The following is a 26,098-nucleotide window of genomic DNA, read 5'->3' as shown; positions in this document are numbered from 1 at the left end:
GAAAATTTTCCAAGTGGTGCTGATGCTGCCTGTCCCGGGAACCCCGGCCCTTCAAGCACCATTGCTTTATGCAACCGCAGAGGGCCATCTGCCAGCTCAGAGAGAGCACGAGGGTTGCCCAAATCTCTCTAGAGTCACCTGGAGTCACCTAGAGTCCAGGACTAGGAATGTGTAGAGTTAGAGAACCACAGGCTGGGGCTCAGGACGGGCCCAGCGCCTGCACAGCAGTGGGAGGGAAGGCAGGCAGGGGTGGCTTTTTCGACCCCCAACCTATGACCTTTCACCCTACAGAGGGCATCAGGCACTTCAACCAAGGGAGGCCCATTCCAATGGAGTTTGGTCAGGAAGGACATCGAGTCTGCACCTTTCAATGATCACTCAGGTTAGAAGGTAAAAGCTGGTCCCCCAACCCCCAGGGGCAGGGCGTGAAGGGGCCATGGGATGGCTAAGGGACTCCTCTGCTGGGGAGCGGGGACATTCTGTAACCTTTCTCACTGTAGGGTGACAGCTTCCCCATCACAACCCATGTGCCCGAACCCTCTTGTCTCTGATGGCCCAGAGAGGGGTCTTCCTGGTCCAGCTTCTCCACTCAGCTCTTGGCCCCAATAAAGCTTCTACGAGCTCATGAGAAATTGGTGTCATATCCTTGCAGCCACCTGACTTTTTGATTTTGTGTCACGCTTTTGAAACAACAAGGTGGATTTGACTGTCATTTATATACTTATCCAGGAAAATGTATTAACATTTTGTTAGGTTTGGGGGTTGAGTGAGAGCAGTAATGAGCTTGGGCGGGGTGACCAGGCAGATGATGTCGAGCGGGCAGGGTGGCTGCCCCATGCTTGTGATTGGCTGCCCCTGCTGCAGGGGCAGTGGCCCCCTGGCACTGGGAGCTGCGGCTGAGCTAACAATTTACCTGAGCAATCTGCACATCAAAGTTGGTTTTGTCGGCAGACTGCGGGTTTTTGGACCACCTTTCACGTCCCTGGCTGGAAACCAGCTAGGTTATCATCAAGGGAGACAGCCGGAGTGACCTGTTGGGAGCCAGTGACCACGTGAAGGGCTGCTTGCAGAAGCCCGCGAGGTCCTCAAGGGGCAACGCTCTGGACTGCACGACTGCGCAGCACAGACGCACTGCTCTTGGGGCCGGGCCGCCGGACGGGAAGAGCATCCGTCCATCTGTGCTCCTCGGAGCCTCAGGGTGCTCGACGCAGGTCCAGTCGGTCCTCACTTTTCATGTCAGTTCTCAGATTTTCTTTCTTTTTTTGGCCATGCCCCTTGGACTACAGGATCATAGCTCCCCGACCAGGGATCGAACCTGGGCCCCCTGCTGTGGAAGCGCGGAGTCCTAACCACTGGACCGACAGGGACGTCCCTAGTTCTCAGATTTTCTAATAAGGACAGTTCCTTGTATATTACCTTCACATTATTTGTCTTTCACAACAATAAATACAAATAATCTCCAATAATAATCTTGGCCTAGAACAAAACCTTATTTAAAATTTGACATCCTATGTAGGTCCTTAATAATTATGATTCTGGATGAGTAGAATTTAATGACTAAAATTATGGTTTTTAACGTGTCAGACTGCAGATTTTTCAAATGCTGAATAGAACTTCCCAAATAAATAGCTGTTTGTCTTCAGTCCCATCAAAAATTACTGAAAAGATGAATCGTGTATGAATGTCTTTTTAAAAAGTAGCTACAAATCATTAGATAAAACTATAGAAGAAAAATGTTGATTTGGTGTAGGAAAGGCCTTCTTAAATAAGAAATGCAAATATAAACTAAAAAGTTTGGCAAGTTTGACTAAATCAGAATTTAAGACTTACACACAATACCTTAAAAATAAGTGATAAAATGGGAGAAAAAAATGCAGGATGTGTCAAAGAACTGACTCAAAATTTATAGCAAACTCCTATAAATCAGCAAAAATGACACCAAAGGGTAATTTTTTTTTAAATGAGGAACAGATATATATAACAAATTTTTAAAACAAGAAATAAAAAGACACATGAAAAGATGCTCTACTTCACCAGTAACTCAGGCAATTAAAACGAGATACAATTTCTTAACCATCAGACTGGCAAGCAGCAAGTGCGCTGCAGGGGGAAAGGGGCCTCTTTTGTCCATTGTCGACAGGTGAATATTCAGCAGGCTTTGAAAAGGGCAACACAGCAGTGACTACTGAAATAAAACTCATCTTCCCTTCTACCGGCAAGTCCCACTTCTACACGCTTGTCTTAGAGAAACATTCACTTGTGTATACAAATAGGTAAGTCAGATGAAGGCTCTTCATTACTTACAAGTGGTAAGAACTGAAAAGACTGTAACAGTCCATCATGAGGTCATGGTTAAATGTACCACAGTGCAGCTCTCCAGAGGAACACTACACAGCAATCCACAAGAACACTGGGTGAAGCTGTATATACCACACTGTACATCACACGAAGGGGAGAAAACATTAAAAATATATTTCATCACACGAAGGGGAGAAAACATTAAAAATATATTTCATCACACGAAGGGGAGAAAACATTAAAAATATATTTCTATGTCAAACAGAGAAAAGACAAATAGCATGATATCACTTATATGCGGAACCTAAAAAAAATGATACAAATGAACTTATTTACAGAACAGAAATGGACCCACAGACATGGAAGACAAACTTATGGTTACTAAAGGGGAAGGGGCAGAGGGAGAAATTAGGAGCTTGGGATTAACGGATACACACTACTACATATAAAACAGATGAACAACAAGGACCTACTGTTTAGCACAGGGAACTGTACTCAGTTATCTTGTAATAACCTATAATGGAAAAGAATCTGAAAAAGTATATATATATATATATATATACTTTATACTGAAAAAGTATATCTATATCTGAATCACTTTGCTGTACACCTGAAACTAATACAACATTGTAAACCAACTAATAAAAAATAAACTAAATGAACAAAAAAATTATATTATAAATGTATATAGTATATAACTATATTATATAACATATTATATAATATATATAATAATAATAAATAAATAACAAAACTAAACTTGTTTCTATATACACAGGTAAATAAATCTACAGAAACACAGCTGAAGGATGCCTCCCTACCAGTGGGTACTTCTGAGAAGAGGCAGAATGTAAAGAGATTATTTTAACACGTGCAGAGGTATTCACAGATAGCTCATGAATTTAAAAGTCTTACTTTTGAAATGTGAAAAATAAAAGTGTGTCAGATGAAGGAAGTGCACATCTATTTCGATCAAAATAAGTAACATTAAAAACACTGGTATCATTGTATCATTTTCTAATTTACACACACTTAGGTTTATCCAAGTATCACACCGTTGTACCATAAGACTTTATTTCACAAGTGATTTTAAATTCCGTAGCCAAAACTTCCCCACATTTTTACATGACCCATATCCTTTTTGCTATGTTTTAAACTTTAGATACAGAGTTTGTTAAAAGAGAAGCTAAAAGGGAAAGACACATTCCTTCTGCTGAATAATATATCCTATTCAACTTAAAGATGATTATTAACCTTTTGGGTATCAAGAATTGAAACTGCTGGGGTCACATTTATTTGTAGATCCCCAAATAGCCCTGAGGTCTAAATAGAAAAATATCTTTTATAAACTGTAACAAAACTCTCACCTCAAAATAAAACACTATGAAATTTACACAACTATATCCTTATTCAACATTTTTACAATATCCGGAAATCTACGGGATTTTTAGAAATGACAATGAAAATAGTTTTACATTCAGAAAACAAAGCTTATACCAACATGACATAACCTGAAACCAGGCACCTGTGCAGAGTCCATACAGTTCTTAAGTCACCCTTGTTAAAAACACACATTCTCAGACACCCAATACATGTGAGTCAGAACAAGGATTTGAATGAAGAGAATTCCAATGAGATTAGCTTTGCCTGTTTGTTTGAATGGGGTCTATTATTCAAATTCCTTAGGATGGCCGAGAGGCTCACAGGGCTGCTGGTAACATGGCCAGGTTTATAGCATCCTTTTCTGGTTTTCATACTGTTTGACAGAGCTGTGAGGTTCCAAACCAGCTTCTAGAACTTCTGCTCAAAAACTGGTGTTAAAGTGCTTCAATGCGACCTCCCAAAATTTCATAAAGCATCAAACCAACACAGGCCACTGCCATGCCTGCAACCGCTAGCTTCATTTTATTTCTCGTCTTCATTTTCTTCAAAAACAATATAAAGGTGTCCCATTATGATGAAATGATTCTCTCAAAAACCAAACTGTGTTAGTGTTGATTAATTAGAGTACTGATACTCGGGCAGACTTGGGAACATCTCAGTGCCTCCGCAGGGTAAGATGCTGATTCTGTGGCTAGCCTGGTGCCATGGGGTGAATGCCTGGTGGAGCTCCCCAAGCACCCCCTCTGGATTCTGCCCCTCCATGCCAAGGACGCAGCCAAAAGCAGAGCGATGGCCCAGGCCCGGCTACACAACCTCGCCCAGGAGCTCCCACATGAGCCGCCCAGGCCAACACCACCTTTCGACAAGAAGACCTGCGTTATGACACACTGGCTGCGTTCTGTGCCACAGGGGACACACTGGAGGGCTCCCAGTGGGGGTCTTGGGCTGTCCCATCCTCCACTACATGCCATCGAATCAGGTCACACCAGACATTACCTGGGAGCCACAACGGCAGTCCCCTCTGTGAGCACAAAACCCGGACTCCTTCCTGTGTGTGTGTGTGTGTGTGTGTGTGTGTGCACACTCACATCACATCACACACCTCCACCTGCAGCTGAGGCCATCAGAGCACTGCAGGGCTGTGCCTTTCACATGAGCCTTATTTCAGGCTGGGTCAGGGTAAGGAGAGTTTTGCACGCAGCCCTGGCATTCAACTGAGTCCCTCAGAAATGAGCTAAATCAAACCAGGCAGTGGTGGTTTTTGTTTTTTTCCATTTCTTTAAAATAAAACGAAAAACCTCCAGAGGAATTGTTTTAGCCTCTTATTTTAAATGTTAACGAAGAAACACGTGAATTCAAGGGCACAGCCGTGAGTAGCTGATTCAAGAGTTACACGGATGTTTGAAACAAAGTCTAAATGCACGGAGAGGAGAGCAACCAGCGTCTTCAGGAAGAGCTGTTTTGTTGTAAGTTCTTCATGGCAACAGCCCTCCCTCCCGCTGCCATGATTACGTACCCAATGCCAGCTGTTTTCGCAAAGGGGACTTTGTTTTATAAAGGATCCGTCGTGATGGGTCTTCTGCCATTCCTTCCCTAGAAGACCACTGTCCTGCAGGCCCAGCTGAAAGGGGCCCAGCGTGAGCCTGCCGCCAAGGAAACCGAGGACCAGATGCAGACCAGGGCCCTGAGGGATCCTGTGAGCCGGCACCCACAGCCAAATGCAGAATCCAAACAGTCACCCACGTGGGACGAAAAGGCTCGCAAGGGAACACTTGGGTGGCGCGTTAGGATTTCCCCAAATACTGTGAAAAAGAAGAAGTGTGTCAGCACTTCATCCTATAAAAGATAGATGGCGACTAGCAGCTTACAACAGTTCCTGATAAATCTTAGCACTGCAGGGAACACCTGCATGTATCAGGATGGGAACTGAGCGAGCACAGGTCTCCAAGTGAACCCGGGGGTAAGCGCTGCACCTGACATCCGTCAGGGCTAGAACTCCTTTAGCGGAGCTCAAGTGAATGATGAAAAGACAGTCTTCCGTCTTAATGCAGCGTGGATAAGGGGGGAATCCTGTGATCCTGCCAGAGGCCGCAAGAGTCAAATCGTCCCTACTTCTTAGTCTTAGCTCATTTATTGGCCCCTCGGGGGGGTTTACTTCATAACAACTCGGTACCCATGATTCTTCCCTGGAGACAGCAGGCTTTGCATCCACTTCAGGATTGGGGTGTGGCCCCCCTCACGGGATTGTTTCACAGCCTCATCTCCACTCAGCGGACTTCCAGAGACCCGGTCGTCCACAGCACGGAAGGAAGCAGACAGAGGCAGCCTGGACCGGCCACGCTGCATCCACAAATCCCACTTTCCAACTGACATCACGAACTCTATCCTCCACTGCAGAATGAGTGAGTAGCAGGGGTGCCTGAAGTTGAGATGACGAACTGCTGCAATTTCCGATCCTATTTCTGAGGCATCTAGTGCCGCCAGGAGCTCGTGGGGAGGTGCTGCAGAAAAAGTCACGAAGGTCCGCGATGTCACGTGTTGCATTTCTCAAAGGTAGCCGAAGACATGCAAGGTCTCTGAACGACGCGGTCATTCCAGCTTTTCCCTCCCCACTCCCAGCGGTGAGCTTGGCGCTCGACTGACTGTAGAACACGATTCATATAAGCAGATAGAAAACACTGTCACCGTCACACCACACACCCCTGGATCAGATGGGGAGGAAACAATTGTAGAGGTAAAAGCGATGAACGGTCCATCTGTGTTGTCACAGCCATCTCTACGTACATAAAGGCTGCAATTTTTTTTTTTAGTACAAGGGTTCACATCCACAAGGGGCAACTGAGAGGCACTGAAGTGACTTCACATCCACTCCAAAGCCATTTCAGCTGCCAGAGTCCCGAGTTTCTAATAATCAAGAAATCTCAACACGAGGGGTGATTCCCAGGCATCTCCCCAGAAAACAGCAAAACTGACATTGTCTTAGAAATATTTTTTCTATCTAGTTTAATCATAGCTCACTCAGATATTAAAAAGTATTAAAATATACTTCAACTCTTCCCCTAACTGTATTTATATATAAATCCCTGAGAGGGTACCTGTCAAGTTGAAATTCACTATTTACAGTTAACAGACATCAGGAGTGCAAGCAGACACGGGATCTACAGCAGGGCGGTGCTGTCACCCGCCAGGAGGGCAAACCAAGTCTCCCTCCCTAAAGAAAAAAAGGGGGAAAGTGCGCGGTGGAGGTGGGGGAATTGTGCCAACGTTCTGCACAGAAGCAGCTGGCGGAATCTGCCGTTCATTCACTCGTGGGTGTTTGGCGGGCACGACATGATAATTCCACAGGGCACTGTTGATCTCTCAGCATTGCCTTGCTTTTCCGCCCTTTTTAGATCTCAGAGTAGTGGTGCCAGGGATGATCAAGGCATTTAGCTAAATCTGGAGCAGAAAACAGGCAAAACAAAGAAAAAGCAAATAAGGAAAAAAGGAGGCAAAGGGGTCAGCAGGGAATGTATGTGGTGACGGAGCTGGGGGGGACACTGCTCATCAGTGCCGCATCCCTGACCGACACTGGAGGGGAGGGAGGAGGCCTGACCCCTTGGTGAGAAAAATGCAGCTAACCATTCAAAGCAACGAAAATACATAAACACGAAAATGATCTCAAAGGATATGGACTGGACTGTCAGGGAAACGGGTGTTTCTCTCCACGTCGGGGACCAGCTTTCATCTCATCCAAGGGGACTTGGCCAACCTCAACTCTTAGACACGAAAGTGACCCAACAGCCAACTACATCAGTGATGCTCAAAGTGGGTCCAGACCTCTGTGCCTTTCTTCTTGTGCCCTTCTGGGATGAGGGAGGAACTCACTAAAATCTGACTTTAAGAGCTGTATTATCGTCACACCTGTCTCCCACCAGTCTGGGTGCAGCCTGATGGTCTGTTTATTGAGATTTGGGGGAAGGTGAGTGTGAGATGCTCAACTCTGAAGGATGGGGCAGAAGGGGGAGAGTGGCGCTACCCCGCCCACATAATGAGACAGACACGTGCTCATTACCGCATAGCCAGGGAGCACGATTTCCCCTGCGAATCTACAGTTATAATAAAGAGCTTCCAAACTGGTCTGTAATATTTTAAATCTATGGCTTCTGAGCAGAATAATATTTAAATAAAGTGCTGTTGGTAGTGCATATGTGAGAGAGACTCTGCAACCCAGATGGCCAGAGATTCATTAGAATTTCTCAGTGCTTTGGAGATAACTCCCTCGGAGAGCTCAGGGCCCGGGGCAAATCACATACATGCTCTGCCGAAGTCCCAACATCTTGGAAATTCTACAAAGTCGGCATAAGGGTAAACTGAAGATCAGGGGCAGTCATCAAAGGAAAAATGAAAGTAATTCCACACCAGGGATTCCTTGGAATTGAGTCAGGAGGAGGAAGCAACCCAGCTCACTCCAGGCAAATTTGCCTAAAACATGTTTGCTTAAGTATTCGATTGTAATCCCTGTTTCTCTAAAAAATTTACGCCTGCCCCCATTTCAGCAGTCTGCAGAACACTGGGTTCCTTAGGCTTTTTGCATCTTTTTTACATTTTAAGGATATCTGAATTCAATTTATCTAAGAGCACATACGGTACTTTTGTATTTCTAGTAATAATTTATTAGATTTGCCCCTATTTTCTTAAATACTTTTTTCTTATGTCAATATCTATTTTTGAATATGTTCAAGACTTTGTATACAGTTTATCTAAAAATCCCTTGCTTAAAATGAGTTTAGTCCTAGCAATAAATACGTGCTTCTCTACGCAGTCTCATACTTTGACAACTGGGTTTTCATCATTTTTTAGCACTGGATGGACAAGAGAGCTTAAAAAGTAAGATACAAGGAAATCTGATTCCTCTATCTTACTTGATCATTTTGCTGTAAATGTCTCCATCAAATGGAAAGAAATATTCTGCATCACTTAATCCAATTAAGAACGTGCAGTGCTCATGGGCACCCCCATGAGATGGAAAGGCAAAGAACCAAACAAACAGCAAAAGGGGGGAGAATGCCACAAATTCTGTGTGAAATCATAGAGATATCACAAGTAATCATTGCTAGAAACGGTACTTTAAACAAAGGGTCTTCAGACAAATGCATTAAAACCATCCTAAGTACAAAGAGCCCCATCTTTGCATGGGGCTGGTAAAGTGCTGCACATCTGACTGTGATTAAAAACACAGAATTATACAGAAAACGCCCTTCTGACAAACTGGTCTTAAAAATTTCTTAACTGAGGTTCTAAAGATAAACTTTTAGGTAAAACGCCCACTAAGTCTAGTTCCCCTAGACTGCTAGGGGAACTGGTTTTAGGCAAATCGATTCGTGCTATGCCCAATTCACTCTTGGGTGCAGCCTGAACAAACACAAACGCTTTCTCGGGCCGAAGGAGCCTGCGGGCACGGGGACGTGTGGTGCGTAAAAGGCAAGGGCCGGGCGGAGGTTCTGCGTCCTTCTCCCCGCCACCCCCCACCCCCGACACCCGCACCCACCCACCCCGTCACGTCCTTTTCCTCCAGGACGGTGCCCGCTTCTCCTTGTGCGCCGTGGCCAGCCGCTGCTTCTCTGCCTCTTCCGCCTTCCTTCTTTCCTCCTTGGCCTCCTTGTACCGCCACTTGGGGAGCTGCAGGTGGGTGCTGTCCTTGGTGCTGCCCTTCGCGGCCCGCTCGGGCTGGAAGGCGGGCGCGGGCGCCTTGCTGATGCGCACCTTGGGGATGACCACGCCCGGCCGCACGCTGCTCCGCCGCAGCAGCTGCAGGGACAGGAGGCTGGCCTTCCGCGGGGCAGCTGGCAGCTGGGAAGAAGGCGTGGAGCTGGCTCTGGGGGCCCCCTCTCTGGAGACCCCCGCGGTCTGGGAGGTCCGGAATCGCTGCTCGGCGCCCTCCGCTTTGTCCCTCTCTTGGGCTTGCGTGTCCGGGCGCCCCCGTGCCGCCAGGATTTCCTGCACCGCCAGCCGCCTTTTCCCCACACAGGGGGGGTTCTCGGGGCACATGGTCTGGCAGACGACGGCCACGGCGGGGCTGTAGAGGCTCGTGGTCATCCTGACCATGTGGTCCAGGACGCCCCCATCCTCCAGGCCTTGGCGCAAGCGGGAGGTAAGCATGGACCGCACAAACGCGGTGAGCCTCTGCAAGCAGTTCTTGGAGCCCGCAGGCTTCGGACCCGCCTCGGGGGCCAGCGGCAGCTCTGGCTTGTACTTTTCCCCGAACTGCTCTGGGCAGGGTCGCTCCAGCAGCCTCTGGATGACGTGGACCGCTTCAAACCGTCCCGTGTAAGTAGCCCACTCCTGGGACGACATTCCGCGGTGAGGGTCCCTGGCGTGGACATCTGCCCCTGAAAACCGCAAAGTAGAAACAGGAATCGGTGGATGCAATAAGACCTCCCTTCTACAGGCAGAAAACGAAAAGACAGTGAAATGGATCAAAGGCGAAACTTCCAAAACCTTCTAACAGACCCTACCCTGGAGCTGGGCCACCTGGATGAACCCACACCTGACCGTCACCTCTTGCGTTTACTATTGTAACACAACCGACCTTTTGTTTTTGCGGTACGCGGGCCTCTCACTGTTGTGGCCTCTCCCGTTGCGGAGCACAGGCTCCGGACACGCAGGCTCAGCGGCCATGGCTCACCGGCGCAGCCGCTCCGCGGCATGTGGGTCTTCCCGGACCGGGGCACGAACCCGTGTCCCCTGCATCGGCAGGCGGACTCCCAACCACTGCGCCACCAGGGAAGCCCCACAACCAACCTTTAAGTGTTCCACTTAATGGTTTATCTTTCCTAAATAAAACCCCCTAAACTCAGCACCTAAATCGTGGAATTTTTTTATGGAAATAAGATTTCATGGCTTTCCAGCAATGGAGACACAATCAGACCACAAAGGTGCTTTGTAACACCTGGCAGATGATACTAGAATGTTCTAAAAATACTAACAGTAACTCACGGGCAAAGCATTCAGTGTCCTATTTATTTATCATCTCCCTTTTTCCTCCAAGATCTCATGTGGGGGCGATTATGGTTCTTATCTTACAGGAAACGTGTGGTCCTTCACTTTTCGTGCTGGTGGTTAGTTGGTCGTGGGTCGTGGGCTTCTCCAGGACAGAGGCAGTTTAAGCAAAAACTTAGTCATTTTTGCTTCCTTAACACATACAGTTCTGGCTGGTAGGAGGCATGCCTTTAATAAACGTTTGTTACAGAATGGATGGTGGTCCCAGTGGCTGAGGGCACTGCTGGAGACCTCGGAGCTGGTAAGAGAGAAGTGCTCAGACCTGGGTCCTGACCCTCAGCTGCCTGCACTTCCCACCACCCTGCTGGGGGGCTCTTCCTCTGTGACACTTTTCTGTGTCAACAGGGCCAGGGTCTAGCACTCAGGGACTTAATCCAACACTAATCTAGGTGCGCTGTGAAGCTGTTTTGTAGGCGCGGTTAGCATCCACAACTGGTTGACTTTTAAGTCCAGATTACCACCTAAAATGTGGGTGAGCCTCGTCCAAGGTCTTAGGAGCAAAAGTTGAAGTTTGCTGGAGAAGAAAGAATTCAGCCTGAAGACTGCAGCATCCACTCCTGCCCAGGTCTCCAGCCCACTGGCCTGTCCTACAGATTCCAGGCTTACCAACCCCCTAAATCATGTGAGCCAATTCCCTAAAATAAATCTTTTAATATATATCTCCCATCGGTTCTGTCTTTCTGCAGGACAGAGGCTGCATCTCCTACACCCTCACAGTCTCCCTTACACTGGTCACTTCCTTAATCTCCTCCTACCAGCCACTGCCCCCTCTTAATATTGCAAAGTTAAACTTCAGCTCAACTTGATGAAATGTTCATAAGTTTCAGCTTGGTAGTAAAACAGAAATTAACCAGGGACTGCTGTTCAATTAATCTTGGTCCAATCTCAGCCGAATACACAGTTAAAAATCATTCAGGATTTCAAGTCCCATTAGTCATATTTCCACTGGCAGAGCAATGTGGGAAGTAGGGCAATTATCTAGTCTACCCAGGGACCAGGCCCAGCAGAAGCTTCCGCATTCACATCCCACACAGACCGGGGTGTCCGACATGCGATGGCTGGTGAATACGAACGAGAGCAGCAGGGGGTCTCAGCGACTTCCCCGCCCCATAGCCCTCAGTGGCCCCATGGCTGAGGCAGACGCAGCTCACCTGAGCTCACCCGGTAATGCTCTTAATTCTGTGACACGTTAAAGAACATATCAGAAGAGTGGTAATTATTGGGAACTGGAAATCACAGTGGAACTCATTAGCTACAGTACAATTTATAAACGGACTCAAACGAAAAGGGGCAGTAAAAATGTCATTGCAAAAAATAGATGACACATTAAACCTTAATTCGTTGCACGTCACTTAAAAAAGGAGCAAACTGAAAAATTAAAATCTTAATGAACGCTGCTTGAAAGAGACATTTTTCAAATGCTAATGGAAAACTAAAGGAACAGCTGTCAAAGGTTGAGTGCACCTCTTCCTTTTCAAAATCACCTTGGAAAATACAAACACTGTAAAGAATGGAGGCCATTCTGACTGTAATGCAGCTCGAGAATCTGAGTCATGCTATAAACGAGGGATTCACTTCCTTAAGAAAGTACTATTAAGGGTAATACTAAAGGCCTGGGCATAGTCATTAAATCATGAAAGGCAAGTACTGACAATTAGCACGTTATATCTTTTTAGAAAATACGGAGCACCTCTGAAAGGCCAAAGTACCCATTGCCTGCCCCAGAGACGCCGGCATCCTCATGCCCCCACCCCATGTTGTTTCGCCCAGGGCTCCAGCCGTGCAAAGGCTGGGCTCCTGCCAATGAGTCCATTTGCTGCCACGTTAAGCGCTGTGAGCTGTCTGTACAGAATCCTCTATTTTATTCAAGGCAGCAACTACTCAGTTCTAGGCAATGCCTCATGACTGGTCTATCCCTGAGGTTCAAAACTTGGCCATACTGACATTTGGGACCAGATGACTATTTGTTTGGGGGACTGTAGGGCTTTTAACAGCATCCCTGTTCTCTGTGCACTAGATGCCAGTAGCATTCCACCAGTTGTGACAATCGAAAGTGTCCCCTGGGGGATCACACACATCCCCACCCCATTGAGGATTATGGTTCTGACCTCGATGACCTGCCTTGTTGTTCCCCATTCTCCCAGTCTCCCTTACAGCCGGTCAGTGAGCCCCAAAGGGAAGGCTGTTGCACCCTGATCGAAGGGACCGATGAAGCTGAGGCCTGGAGCTCTGGTGACCATCGTGCAATCATGAGGTGACCAGTCAACACACTGGCAGGTGGTTGGGGGGCTGTGTGGAGCTGAGTGGACAAGAGGAAGAAACCTGGGTCTGTGATGTCCTCACGGAGTCCAGGGCCAAGCTCTGCATGGTGACTTCCAGTGAGGTGAGACAGACAGACACTTGCTTTCTTTAAGCCACCGTCAAGTCAGGATTTCTGTTACTGGAAGCAGAAAGCATTCTAAAAGGGACTAAAGGAAAACAATCTACCTTCCGTTGCTCATTCTTAGGACACTTTCCCCCAACAGTCAAGGCCAGGTACATGGGACCAGCAGGAGGCAGGCAGAGCCCAGGGTGTGTCACTTCCTTTCCTATTTATCTATAAGCCCTCATCCCCTTGTTATCGTAACTATAAACCCCCATCCCCACGTTATCTTATCTATAAGCCCCCATCCCCATGTTATCTTATCTATAAGCCCCCATCCCCATGTTATCTACCCTTCAGAGCCCCAATCTGGTCCCCCTCCTGCCGAGAGACCCTTCTGGTCATGTCAGGTAGTTAGACATGAGCGGGTCCCTGCCCCATCCTGGACGGGGTCATCTTTCCCTCCCCCATCTGGACACTGGTGATTAGAACATGCCCAGACAGCCACCCTTTTGTGGTCAAGGACCGTTAAGTCTCCAGCCTTATCAAGACCAAACAAGACAAAACCACCAGCACAGCTTGGTGCGGGCATACCAAGACCTAAAAGGTGACTCAGAGTAACCCGGGGTCCATTACGCCGTGTTTGTAATAAATTAGCATTGCGGTTTCTGCATCCATCACCCTTCTGTGGGTTTTGCCCGGGTGCCTGTGGGTAAGCGCCTGCGCAGAGGGAAGAAGTTATATAACCTAAAGCCGTCGATCAGCTTGGCAGTCAAATGATGCAGGACCTCAGGGGATTTCCACCACTCTGAAAAACCAACCCCAGCCCTACCGCGGGGCTGCTTCCAGTTTCCAAACAACCCCGCGCCCCTTCTCTCTCTCCGGAGTGTACTTTTGCTTTGCTTAATAAAAAACTCTTGCTACTTAAAACTGCTCTATGTCTCTGGACTGAATTCTTTCTCTTCGAGAGGACGAGAGCCGAGGGAATCGCCTTTTTCCACCGGTGACAGTCACCACAAGACCACTGTGGACCGGTCCTTACAGGCCTTCTCCTGTGCTGTCTGTGGCCTGTATCTTGGGCACTTGGGGTATACTCAGGATGCAGGGTCACAGGCAAGAGCCCTTGAAGGGGGTGGGGCGGGTGATCCCACCCTACCCTCAGGCATTTCAGTCTTTCAGAGGGTCTCAGCAGGGCTCAAGCCCACAGCCTGCAGGGTAGCCAGCTAATGAGCTCACACTGGTTCGTTCTCCAGTCTTCCCAATCTGGCTTCCTTATCCCTGACCAGCTTCCAAGGGTGACTTTCCAGAACAACTTGCCCCACGGTTGGCTCTCGTGGGTGCCCAGGCTAAGACGGTGCCCTTGGTGATATGAAATGCCTGATTTTTAGCCCTTTCTCTGCCTAATAACTTGACACTATTCCAACTTAGTCACAGAAAATTCATGTTTTCCTCTATAAACAGAAAGAAACCTCTCTGGTGATATCATATCCTTCGGCTTTCCAGAAACACATAGTCAGGGCTTGCCTAAGACAAGGATGAGCACACGATGTACAGCGGGAGTGCCTCTGCTCTGTTCATTAAACGAGCCTCCTACACCTTCCTTTCCGTCTGCTTTGTTGCCCGGAATCCCAGGGAGATTCAAGGCTTCTGTTTGCTTGTTTTTGCTCCCCAAGTGCCGCAGCAATGACACCAACACCTCAGGTATGAAAGCCAGCTCTCTTAAGCCAGTCTGGAACCTGCCAACCTCCACCAGGTTCTGCTTCTCTTCAGAGGTAATCACGGCTTCCCTCATACGGCTTCTAAGAGCATTTATTAAATACACCTGTCACTTGGGGGCATTAATATTCCACTGAATTAACAAGGCTCTGCAGCCCTATCCCCAACCCCTGGGATCTCATCAGCAGAGCTGAGGTTACTCCTCGGGATGCCAAAAACCAAAGAGCCAATATATCAGCTGTTCAGAACTTGGTTATATATATTTTTTAATTTATTTATTTAATTTATTTATTCTTGGCTGCGCTGGGTCTTCGTTGCTGCGCATGGACTTTCTTTAGTTGCGGCGAGCGGGGGCTACTCTTCGTTGCGGTGCGCAGGCTGCTCCTTGCGATGGCTTCTCTTGTTGGGGAGCACAGGCTCTAGGCACACGGGCTTCAGTAGTTGTGGTGCGTGGGCTCAGTAGTTGTGGCTCGCGGGCTCTAGAGCACAGGCTCAGTAGTTGTGGCCCACGGGCTTAGTTGCTCCGTGGCATGTGGGATCCTCCAGGTCCAGGGCTCGAACCCGTGTCCCCTGCATTGGCAGGTGAATTCTTAACCACTGCACCACAAGGGAAGCCCGAGAACTTGGTTATATTTCTATTAAAAGCCTGAGTTCTGGTAATTCTGACACTATTTCGTTCTGCCCAACAAGGTAAGATAAGAGCTGATATGCACCTACAGGTTATGAACTATTGGAAAATCTAAACAGTCTAGGGGGGCATTCAATTCAATGATTCATTATTTCCAAAAGGAAATAGTTCTTATTGAATATTATGAAACTGCAACTCGGAAATTCAACCCAGGCACAGAAAGACACTCAGGTTCAGAAGAACACGGCACTTGAAAAAATGAGAATGAGATACACAGTTTTATCCTAACTATTAATATGTAGTAATGCTCGTGCCTTTTGCTTTTAAAATGATCACAGGATGACCTGATTCTGTAAACGAAATACCCAGATTTTAGGATCTTTACAGGCTTAGTTCTTCTTAATATTGATAAATTCAAACGGCAATAAGAAGACTTTAAAATACTGTTGCAAATTGTTTAACCATTTCAACAAGTATCCTATTGCTATGTACCAAACCCAGGAAAGGCATTCAATCACGTATTGGTTTTGCTTTTAAAACATACACACTCATCTGTAAGAAGAAAATGTGACCCACTTTCCTGGGAAAAAGTACAAGGTAACTTAGTGGCAATAGTAAAAAATGAAAATATTCTGTAAGTTAAACAATAAAAGCCTTAGAGCGCAGCTCAAAAGCTCCCTGAAAAAGGTGTCAGATTTTCTTTTCACTTTTCCCTTCATTTCCCATTTACATTAGTTGTATCAGTGGTTTTCAACAAGAGGCCACTTTCCCACTAGGGGACGTTTGGCAATGTCTGGAGGTATTTTTGATCATCACAACTGGGGGGTGCTACAGTCACCTAGTGTGCAGAGGCCAGGAAGGCTGCTAAACAACCCACAGGACAGCCCGACCACGAAGAATTATCTGGCCCCAAACATCAGCAGTGCCAAGATGAAGAAACCTGAGTTACCCTCCATAGAAAGTTTAAGTATCTGATCACAAGGATATTTTCAAAGGGAAAAATATACCATAGTTTTTCATTCATTTAACACATAACAGTGAACACATAAAGTCATCAATAACAATGACAACCAACAATGACTGATGGCTTCCTCCATGCCAGGTGAGCCCCTGAGAGCTGTGAAGTGTGAACTCACTCAATACACATCATGACCTCCTGCAGTAACTACTGACATTCACCGAATTTTACAGAAGAAACAGGCCCATAGCAGGAGGTGACTGGCCCTGGGTATAGAAAGGCTGAATGGTGGGGCTGGAATTTGAAACCAAGGGTCCTGATTTCCAAGTTGGTTCTATTGACCATTCTGCTCTGACCAGGTACAGTTCAGGAACAGAGGCACGAGAGGTCTGCACTCGTGTGGATTATTCTAGACTTTGATGGGGTTGTGCTCACGTTGACAGGAACAGGAAAGGTAGGGTATATAAAACCTAATGCCAAATTTGTTATCCAAATAACTAAGGGAAAAGAAAAAACAACACATTAGCATTGAACACACTGCCCTCAAGCAGGCCCATCTCTCGCGAGATCTGAAAGGTTCTGTGATCTGTAAATGCCTGAAACCTCTACCAGACTCAGGGAAAAAATGACAGCAAATCCCATGCACGGTCCAGACTGATTAGAAGGCAATTAATCTGAAAACAAGAGGGTTTGTAATTCAAATTAATTCATTGGGAAAAATGCCTCGATTGACATGGAAAGGTTTTGGTTGTAAAAGTGAATTGCTAATTTACACTCAATTATAACTAGATCCAGAAGCAGTAAAAGCAGACGAAGCTCCCCCCAAAACACAAAAGCATCCTAATCACCATTAAATTAGGAGGAACCGTCCCTCCCTGATGTCATTGATAAACCCTGTGGAAACGGCTACCTCACTTTAAAAAAATGAAACTGTCACTGAGTCAAAAGAACCACCAATGAGATTAATTTTAATTAGGATCTTTTTTAATTCCAAGAAGGTTTTCATCTTCGAAGCCTCTGTCTTCGCTTACTGAATTTATTTTTCTTACAGCATCCCCTAAAACACTTCGGCTAAAGCAGGAGAAAAAAACAATCCAAAGTAGGTTTGTAACAAATCCTGTAACCCCAATCTAATCACAAGGAAAAAGACAGATGGGCTCAGGTTGGGGGACCAGTGTTCATTGGGCAGTGTCAAGACCAAGTCATAGACAAGGCATGAAGACTGAGCAACTTCTGGGGACCAGAACAGACTGGGGACATGTGACAACTCAGTGTGGGAGCCTGGCTGGGATGCTGGAACAGAAAGGGGCCATCTGTGGAAGAACTGGTGACATCTGGATAAAGTCTGGACTTTAGTGACTTGTATTGTGCAGTTTCTGCCTCTCGGTAAGATGCTAACATGGTCGGGGGAGGGAGGGCGGTGCTGAGTCGGGGCTCTGTGGGTGCTCTCTCTACTATCTCTGTCGCTTTTCCATACACCTAAAATTATCCCCAAATGAAGGTTTATTTACAAAAAGAAGTAAGTTGTCTAAACAGAGCTACTAGCCCAGGCTGATGCCTGGAAGAATTTTAACGTGGTCCTCGAGATACTGAGACTGGAGGGGATGCCGCCTCTCTGGGGGCTCGTAGGGCCAAGCAAGACCGGCTGAACCCAGTGCCAAGAACAAAAACAAAATAAACTGAGATAATGAAATTACATAATGGCGGCAACAGCAACTCCCCCTGTTTGAGATGCTCCCTCTGCGCCTGACCCTGGGTGTGTGCTTCACACACATTTTCTCATTTTATTGCCAGAATAACCCAATGAGGTGGTGCCCTAACAATGATCATCAATTCCATTTTAGAGTGAGGGGGAAAACAACTAGAGATTAGTCGCAAGGAATTCAGCTCAGTAATTCCTTAAATATGTATAGCCCCAGAGAGTTTACAAAGTGACGTATTTCATCCTCAGGGAGCTGGGGAAGAAGTCATTACTCCCATTTCACAGATGAGGACAGAGAGGCTCAGAGGAGGGGCTTCCCTCAAGAAGATGAGGCCAAAAGGGCAAAGGGGGGCCTGCCGTGCTGGCCCAGCCTGAGAACATTCCACTGTGATGCCAGGCAGAAAGAAACTGCCCCACACAGAAACCAAGACCCCTAAAACCCAGTCCTACTCCCGCAATTTATGATGAACCTCTCTACCCAAAACTTTAATCCCTTTCTTGTCCCACTCCTGTTCTCCTCAGGATTGATGCAAATCAAAGAAAAGGGGGGGTTGAAACCGAGCAGGACCCTGTGAGGCCTTCCCGGGTGCAAAAGCCCATCTGTGTCCCCTGTTTCTTGTTTGTAGAAAAAAGGCTTTAGTCTCCTAGGCCTTCCTCGGGTTCCAAAGAGCAGACTTAAGCAGTTAATGACCAGGACAACAGAGTCACAGGACTCCTAGTTCCTCCTGAAGGGATATAGATGACAATCTGGTGCATATCTTTGAGTTGTTCTGCAGAAACTAAGACCCCCTCCCAGTGGAGGATGGTGACTCTACGCTGACCACAAGCACTGGATCCCAGACCGGCTGGAACCCAAAGGTTGATGGTTGAGACTCCTGAAGCATCACCCCGTTACCTCACCACCAGCTGATCAGAAGGTCAACAAGCTGGTCAGGCAACCTATGACCCTCTCCCCTAACACCATCTTTAAAAACCGTTGCCTAAAAGCCATCGGGAGGTTCGGGTCTTCTGAGCCTAAGCTGCTGGTACTCCTTGCTTGGCGCCCTGCAAGTAAATCCTTACTTTGCTGTGAACAACCACCGTCAGAGTATGGCTTTCTGCGCTGCAGGCACACGAGCCCTTGCTCAGTTACAACATCATATGACCACGTGACTCCACCCACCAGCAAGCAGACACCTGGGATGGCTCCTGGGTAGACCCTGCCATCCCTTTGCCCACCTTCAATAGGACCATCTTGCCGGCGTCAAGACCAGAGCACACGTTTGTGAAGAAAAAAGCAGGCAGGATGAGGCTAGGGGGTGAGGAAACAGGAGGGCTGGCCTACGGGGTGACCAGTGCTGTGACCTCCCAACCCACCCTGAAAGCAGGAGCTTTTTTTTTTTTTTTCTTTTTTCTTTTAAAAATTAAGACTGGGGTGATTTATTAATCTTGTTAGGAACTCTGATACAAAGCACAGTAAAAGGCCACAGACCAGTAAATAAACAATGTGGCTTTTGGCTACTTTACAACTGCTGCTACGGCACTGAGAGGAAAACACGCTTTTTCATCACTTAGAATGAAGGAGTACAAATGGCAAATAAAAGTTTTAATCACGTCTCTGATTAAAAAGTTTAATAAAGCTTTAAGTGTCTGCTGGTTTAAATATTACCAACCTAAAAAAATACTTTAAAAATTTTTAGTTAACGCAAGATTTATAGAGAAAGTTACTTGGTTTTGAAGGCAATGCAGTTGGTTCCTATGCCATAAGAAACTTATCCTCCAGCTTTATGAATTAGTAAAGTAGCAGACCGTATTATAGGCCTTGAGTCACATAAATTTATATAGGTTATTAGCATTATCTTTAAATGTACAATATAAACAAAACTGTACATGTATGGCATATTAACTTTGTTTTCCAAAACAACAGGCAACTCGTTAGCTAAAGACACCAGCGTCTGCAAAAAGGCACATCTGTATAAGATATATGCCCTTTTCTCCTCTATGATTGGGTTAGGTAGTCTGTTTACATTTCGACAAAACAATAAACACGGTGCATTCTATTATTTTCGTTCTATTTTTCACTTTTGTCTTCAGCAGAAAATTCTGGCTTTTAAGACATGGCATTAAAGAGTTTAAGAGCAGTGGGTGTTATTCACGATCTTCCGAAATGTAAAAACTAGACGTAAAAACTAGAAGATGGTCAAAGAGGCTTAAAAATCAGTATCACCACACACCCCCTATGTGTGTATAAATTCACTGCCTTAAAAAGTCATCTGTTACTCAAATTTGAAAAATTCCACAAATGCACTATCCACTTTCAGTGCCATCAATGTCACTTTAAACCATATTTTAGCAGAGTCTACAGTGCAAATATAAATTCTTTATACTGGCCTTTGGGCAGCACTGAGGATCCAAGACAAGGCAATGAATGCTACTGATCACCTGAGGATAATGGTAAAGGACTTCTGTATTTTTTATTTTTCCAATCTTTAAAAGCTTATTTGATCAGTAGCATTTTTGTAAGAACATTATTTTTTAAAAGTACTAAAATACTAGGCCTTTTTTGAATAAATTAAAAAAAAACTGCACAAATATCATTCCAGTGTCAATGACTACATATGGCTAGGGTCATTGAGGAGTTTCTGCATTTTCTAGCAAAGGCAGTCTACACAATGGGGGGTGCGAAAGCTCCCGTTTGTAAGTCTTTGGTGGCAGTTTTGGCAGGTGAGGGCTTGAATTCTGCCTTGGTGGAACAGGGGGCGCTTGAGGATGAGCAAGATTATTTTGACTAGAACTGAGCACATAGCATCGATGTGGTACCCTTGGAGAGGGTGTGCTAGGAGGAGTGTTTGGAGAATTGGGACATGTACTAACGTCTCTGAACCAGTCTGGGTCTCTATGAAGATGTCCCAGTGCAGGTGGCTGAAGAGTAAACGGACAGTTTATAAAGCGTTCTGGAGGCCGAAGGGGAACTGGTGGAGGGGTATTGGGAAGAGGATCTCTCGGCGGCGGCGGTGGTGGACTATGCAGAGGCCCGTCAAATGCACCAGAAGGAGCAGGAACTCTGGGTTTTACCTTTGGAGGAGGAGGCTGTCTTGGCAGAATAGCCGGGGGGGCCATCATCAGATTTCATAGTCCCCTTGGAATTTGAAGCATCATGATCAAATTTTTTTCGAGAAGGAAGTGGAGGAGGAATCAGTGGCCCTTCACTTAGTTCATGTAAACTACCACGCGAACTAAAGAAAGACTTTGAATGAGGCAAGACGACTGGAGCAAAGATGCTATTGCTTCCACAGGAACTGTTGAGATCCACATCTAAAAACACACGAAGGTCTGAAGAAGCAGATACTGGTGGAGTAGATGGTGTATTCAGAGAGGTTGGTGCTGACACTGTTTATTCAAGCTCTGTTTCAGCAATCCGACTAAAGCTTATTTTACGTGGTTCTCTTTCTAATGGTGTTGGATGACCTAGTAAAGTACCTGAGGTAGAGCCATGTCGGCCTGTATTAGGCCTTATTCCAGGAGATTTTAAAGAGAAAGTTGATTTCCTAGGAAATCGAGGTGGCTGTTTGCAGTTTCGGGGTTCAATTTCTAGTGACTTGTTGAACAAATAATCTGTAAACTCGTTTTCAGAAGCATTTCCCATGGGGTTAAGGTTTTCAAAGAACCTTCTCATTTCTGGTTCTATCCGTAAACAGTAAGGCTGATTCTGATATTGCTGAATTTCTCCAGTAATTTCAGCTACTTTTTTCCTCTTACTGAAATTGATTAAATCTTTCCCTTTCTTTTTTAAAAAATCATTATTCCCTTCTTCAGTCTTCAGAATATTTGTTAAATATATTCCAAAAAAAGACACACAAGGTGGACTGATTGACTTAAGTTTCACTAGATATTTTTTAAAATAATCTTGACTTAATTCCACAGCTTCATCCAAAATTTTCCTTTTTCTTTCCTCAAAGGTATGATCTTATCTACAGACTGATACTGAATTTATTGCACTGACGATCTCTACTACACCACTGAAATTATTCAAATCTTGAAAAACTTGCAGAATTTCTATAATTCTACTTAGTACTGCCACCCGTTCCTCAAAATTTTCTGCTTCCACAATGCACTTTTCAAACCAGAGAGTGAGATTTGTGGTGTGGCGAATCATTTTTAATAAATTTGGAGAATTTATTTCTTTATCTTCTTTGGTCCATACACTCCCTACAAGTTCAGAAGGTTGAACTTTCCTGTAGAGATCAGATTCCAGAAGTATCAGCTGATGTGCAATTTCTATTGGATGAAGTGTCATGAGATCAAATGTTTCAAACTGTCCTGGTCTGCTGATATGCCATTCAATTGGTGGAGGTGGACTTCCAAAGCTAATATTATGGCTTATTCCATTTGCCTGAGCTTGTTTCTTCCTCTTGATGATCTTAGCAACTGACTCTACCCATTTCTTCATAGCTTTCCCTCTTACACTTGAAATGAAGGATTCTAGTCTTTCAAGCAACTCCAAGTCTCTTCAAAGTCATAAAAATGGTGTTCAACCCTGTGCCGAAACACATTTAAGATCCTAAGTTGTACTGGCTGGACGTATTCCTCGCGAAACCTTTTAAGGTCTGCACTGATTGGCTGCTCGCCTTTCTCTACTGCCAATTTATCTGCTTCACTAGGTTCTGGCTCTGGAATTTCAAATCGTTCAATCAGTAAGCTTAGCAATTCCTGTGGTTTACAAAATGAACGATACGTAGTAAGAAAAGTGCGAACAAAACTGGGATCTGCATACATGTGATGTGTTAACCTTTCAATTAATTTCACCACAGTTCCTCCTTTAATAATGGGGATTCCACTTCTACTCTGCAAGTTGTCTTCAAAAACAATGTTTTCCTCAGAGTCTTTTACCACAAAACGATACACTTCAGGACTCGGTAATCTAAGTGGTTGCTCATTTTCTTCCTTCAATAATACTGAATCTAGCATTCGATGTAGAGTACTATGATAATGAAGAGAAATAAGTGCTGCCATCCAGTTATTTTTCTCTTCAGCAAACTTAGCAGCAAATATTATGCTGTTTTCATCTTTGGATACTAATTCAAAAGCATGTTTGCACTCACAAGTATCTTCTTTATCACATTTGTATTTTCCTCATGACAAATTTTTCTTTTAATCTGTATTCTCTACTACTGTATCCTGGAAGGTGTGACTGGCTGTGACTGAGTTTGTGGCTAATCATTAAGCCATCAAAGAGAAAAATATGCCGTTCATGTTTAGCACCAATTCTTGTCAATGGGCCTTCCATAATAAATTCATTACAACACTGTCCAATATCTTTGCCTTCCCATCCATCTATGTTTTTCTGAATTTCATTCATTTTTTTAATAGCCAGGTGCTTGCTTCTTAATTGACGATTATAAAAAGGGCAAACAGGATCCCCAGGTCAGCGTCTAGGTGAATACTGCTTGTAAATTCGGTCTACACTACCTTGGAGATTCATGAGAGCAGTAACAGCTTGGTTCAAACATTCTCTGTCTTCATGCTCTTCACTACATGCTTTCAATTGCTTTAATAATTCAGAATAGTGCCAACAATGATATACTGGCACCAGCATAAGGCGTGGAAGGACATAACGAACTGCCTCTTTAAAACCATCAGCAATGGACTGAAAGTGCAGAGCCACTGCAGGTCTGGCCATCAACTTACTGAAATGTTCATGAAATTTTGGTGAAAGAATATCCTGTGATAATGTTTCATAAGGATCAAATGCTTGTTCCTCTGCCAAATCTTCAAAACAGCTTCCAGCTAAGGGATGAGGGCTGCTTTCATCAGTCATTTCAACTGTGTCTTCAATTAAACCCAGAAGTTTCACAGTCAATTCATGTATAGCTAAAATGTTACTGAAAAATTTTCAATATCAGAAAGTTTAGACAGCTTTCTGTCAGAAATAAAAGCTTCTCAAAACACTTTTATGATCATATTTAGTTCCCGTAGATACTTTCTTCTGCAATTTCAGTTCTGACAAGGTCATAGTAGTTTAATTCACCTGAAGAACTAGGTTCATCTTCACAAAGAGAAACCAAGCCTATGTCATCCTGATCAAACATGTCCATCAAAACCTTATCTGCAGGGCTTCCTTGGTGGCGCAGTGGTTGAGAGTCCGCCTGCTGATGCAGGGGACACGGGTTTGTGCCCCGGTCCGGGAAGATCCCACATGCGGCGGAGCAGCTGGGCCCGTGCGCCATGGCGCTGGGCCTGCGCGTCCGAAGCCTGTGCTCCGCAACGGGAGAGGCCACAACAGTGAGAGGCCCGCGTACCGCAAAAAAACAAAAATAAACAAAAAAAACCTTATCTGCACACATTGACACTTTAATATCCTGTTGGGATATTTCATAATGTCGGATATTAAATACATAATTATCAGCCAATTTCAAAATATCAGCTGAGATATACTCTAGTACAGCCACAATATACAGGGACACATGGTAGTTCACTTCGTACCCTAAAACTTCCTTCAGTGAAGGATGGATTTTGTCCACAGGCAGTAAGAGGATTTCTTCGTTTTCGTTTCTCTATGGCAGACTATGCATCAGCAATAGCCCATTTAACCATTGGATGAGGAAAGGTCTTTTGAACTCGTTCCTCCACATCTTCAACAGTCCTTGGTTGGGCCATGCATAATTTATTAAGCAGCTGAAAAATCAGCTCTTCAATATAATAGAGAGACTCTTCATTCGCTGAGAGATTGGGATGTACTTGCTCCTGAACCTTCCGCAGGGCCGAGACCAACAGTCCCCGCCATTTCGGACTGTTCTCCTCGCTGACGAACTCGTACGGCTGCGGCGCCTGCGGCATGGCCCCGGCGGCAGCGCCTCCGTAGCGGGGGCGGCCTGCGGGCCGAAACGGGCCGGGCCGATGGCCTGACAGGCAGGGCGTGGGCCGCCTCGCCTCGCCGGCCGCCGCCGCCTCCTGCCCGGGCCGCGGCTACGGCCGAGTTGGCTCGGAGGCGGAGACGGCGCCGGCGGGCGGGGGCTCCGGGGGCAGCTTCCTCGGCTCCGCGGCGTCGCCTAGTGCAGCGTCCGCAGAGGAAGCGCTGCGGCCCGTGAACCCGGGCGGCCTCCTTTCCCCGCGGCGCTGGCCTGCTTCTCGGGCGGCTCCTTCTCCTCTGGGTTCGCAACCCGGCAGGGGTACAGCTGGCCTCTCCCCTGCTCGAACTTCCGCTACGGCGGCGGCAGGCAGAGAGCGGCGGCGGCTTGTCTCCTCATCGCCTCATCTCCGCCCTCCCAACCGGCACCACCGCCCTGCCCGGCCCACCCGAGTCACCTCCAGAGGGCCCTGGGGACAGACCAGGCGCGCGCGTCGGGCGAGAGAGCCACACTGGCGCGCGCAGTGCTGGCCACCACCACCTTCGCCGCCGCCCCTTCAGCAGCCGCGCACAGCGCCCCAGGGCCGCCGCCAAGCCCCGGGCCCCAGCAAGCGCGGCTCGGCCAGCCCCTCCGCCCCGCGCTCATGACCCCGTGTCGCTGGAGCAGCCCCGCACGGAGCATGCGCGCCGCGGAGCGGGCCGGAGCTTTTGTTTTTGTTTCAACTCGGATGATGACAGCCATACATCTCAACAAAGAACGTTTCTTTGCAGCATCCACTAGGCTTGGTTTCTATAGCGGGTTTCATTCCTTCAACACATATCTTTAAAAGAGCCAACTCAGCATTTCCCGGAACCCTGGGACTGCATGGGACAGGTGGGGACGTACCTGCTAGCATCAGAGCTCGGATGCACTCCGTTCGGCCCTGCATGGCGGCTTTCATCAGGGCCGTGAAGCCAAACACGTTCCTCCTTTCAAGGTCAAGACCGGGGAAATAGTTCAACAAGTAGTTGGTGATGGTGACGTGCCCTGCAAAGAGAAATGCACACATGTATGGACCACACTCCACAAAGAGCGGGCATTCCAGCGGCCTTCCTACACAGACGGAGGGAAACGTGGCATGGTCCACCGCTCTGGGCTGTGTGTGTGTGTGTGTGTGTGTGTGTGTGTGTGTGTGTGTGTGTGT

At 46.4% G+C, this 26,098-nt stretch overlaps 1 protein-coding gene and 1 pseudogene across 4 annotated transcripts in view; both read right to left on the bottom strand.

Annotated features, from left to right (window-relative positions):
- Window positions 1-5,369: 5,369 nt before the first annotated feature.
- ANKRD33B (ankyrin repeat domain 33B) overlaps window positions 5,370-26,098 on the bottom strand; it is a 91,050-nt gene continuing 70,321 nt past the window's right edge. For 2 of the 4 annotated variants that reach the window (XM_027125324.1, XM_027125327.1), the window contains exons 3-5: window positions 25,801-25,941; window positions 9,216-10,052; window positions 5,370-7,119 (exon numbers count right to left, since the gene is read on the bottom strand). In XM_027125324.1, the coding sequence (XP_026981125.1) occupies window positions 9,220-10,052; window positions 25,801-25,941 (974 nt within the window). In that variant the 3' untranslated portion in view covers window positions 5,370-7,119; window positions 9,216-9,219. Of the gene's footprint in view, window positions 7,120-9,211; window positions 10,053-25,800; window positions 25,942-26,098 lie in introns of all 4 variants that reach the window. The other 2 variants (XM_027125325.1, XM_027125326.1) reach the window with 2 other exon arrangements.
- LOC113630146 (son of sevenless homolog 2-like) lies at window positions 20,518-25,276 on the bottom strand (annotated as a pseudogene).

Source organism: Aethalodelphis obliquidens, unplaced genomic scaffold (assembly GCF_003676395.1).
Source record: "Aethalodelphis obliquidens isolate GAN/ISIS:26980383/991018 unplaced genomic scaffold, ASM367639v1 scaffold29, whole genome shotgun sequence".
Lineage (NCBI taxonomy): Eukaryota > Metazoa > Chordata > Mammalia > Artiodactyla > Delphinidae > Aethalodelphis > Aethalodelphis obliquidens.
This window is presented reverse-complemented; position numbering and strand designations above follow the sequence as displayed.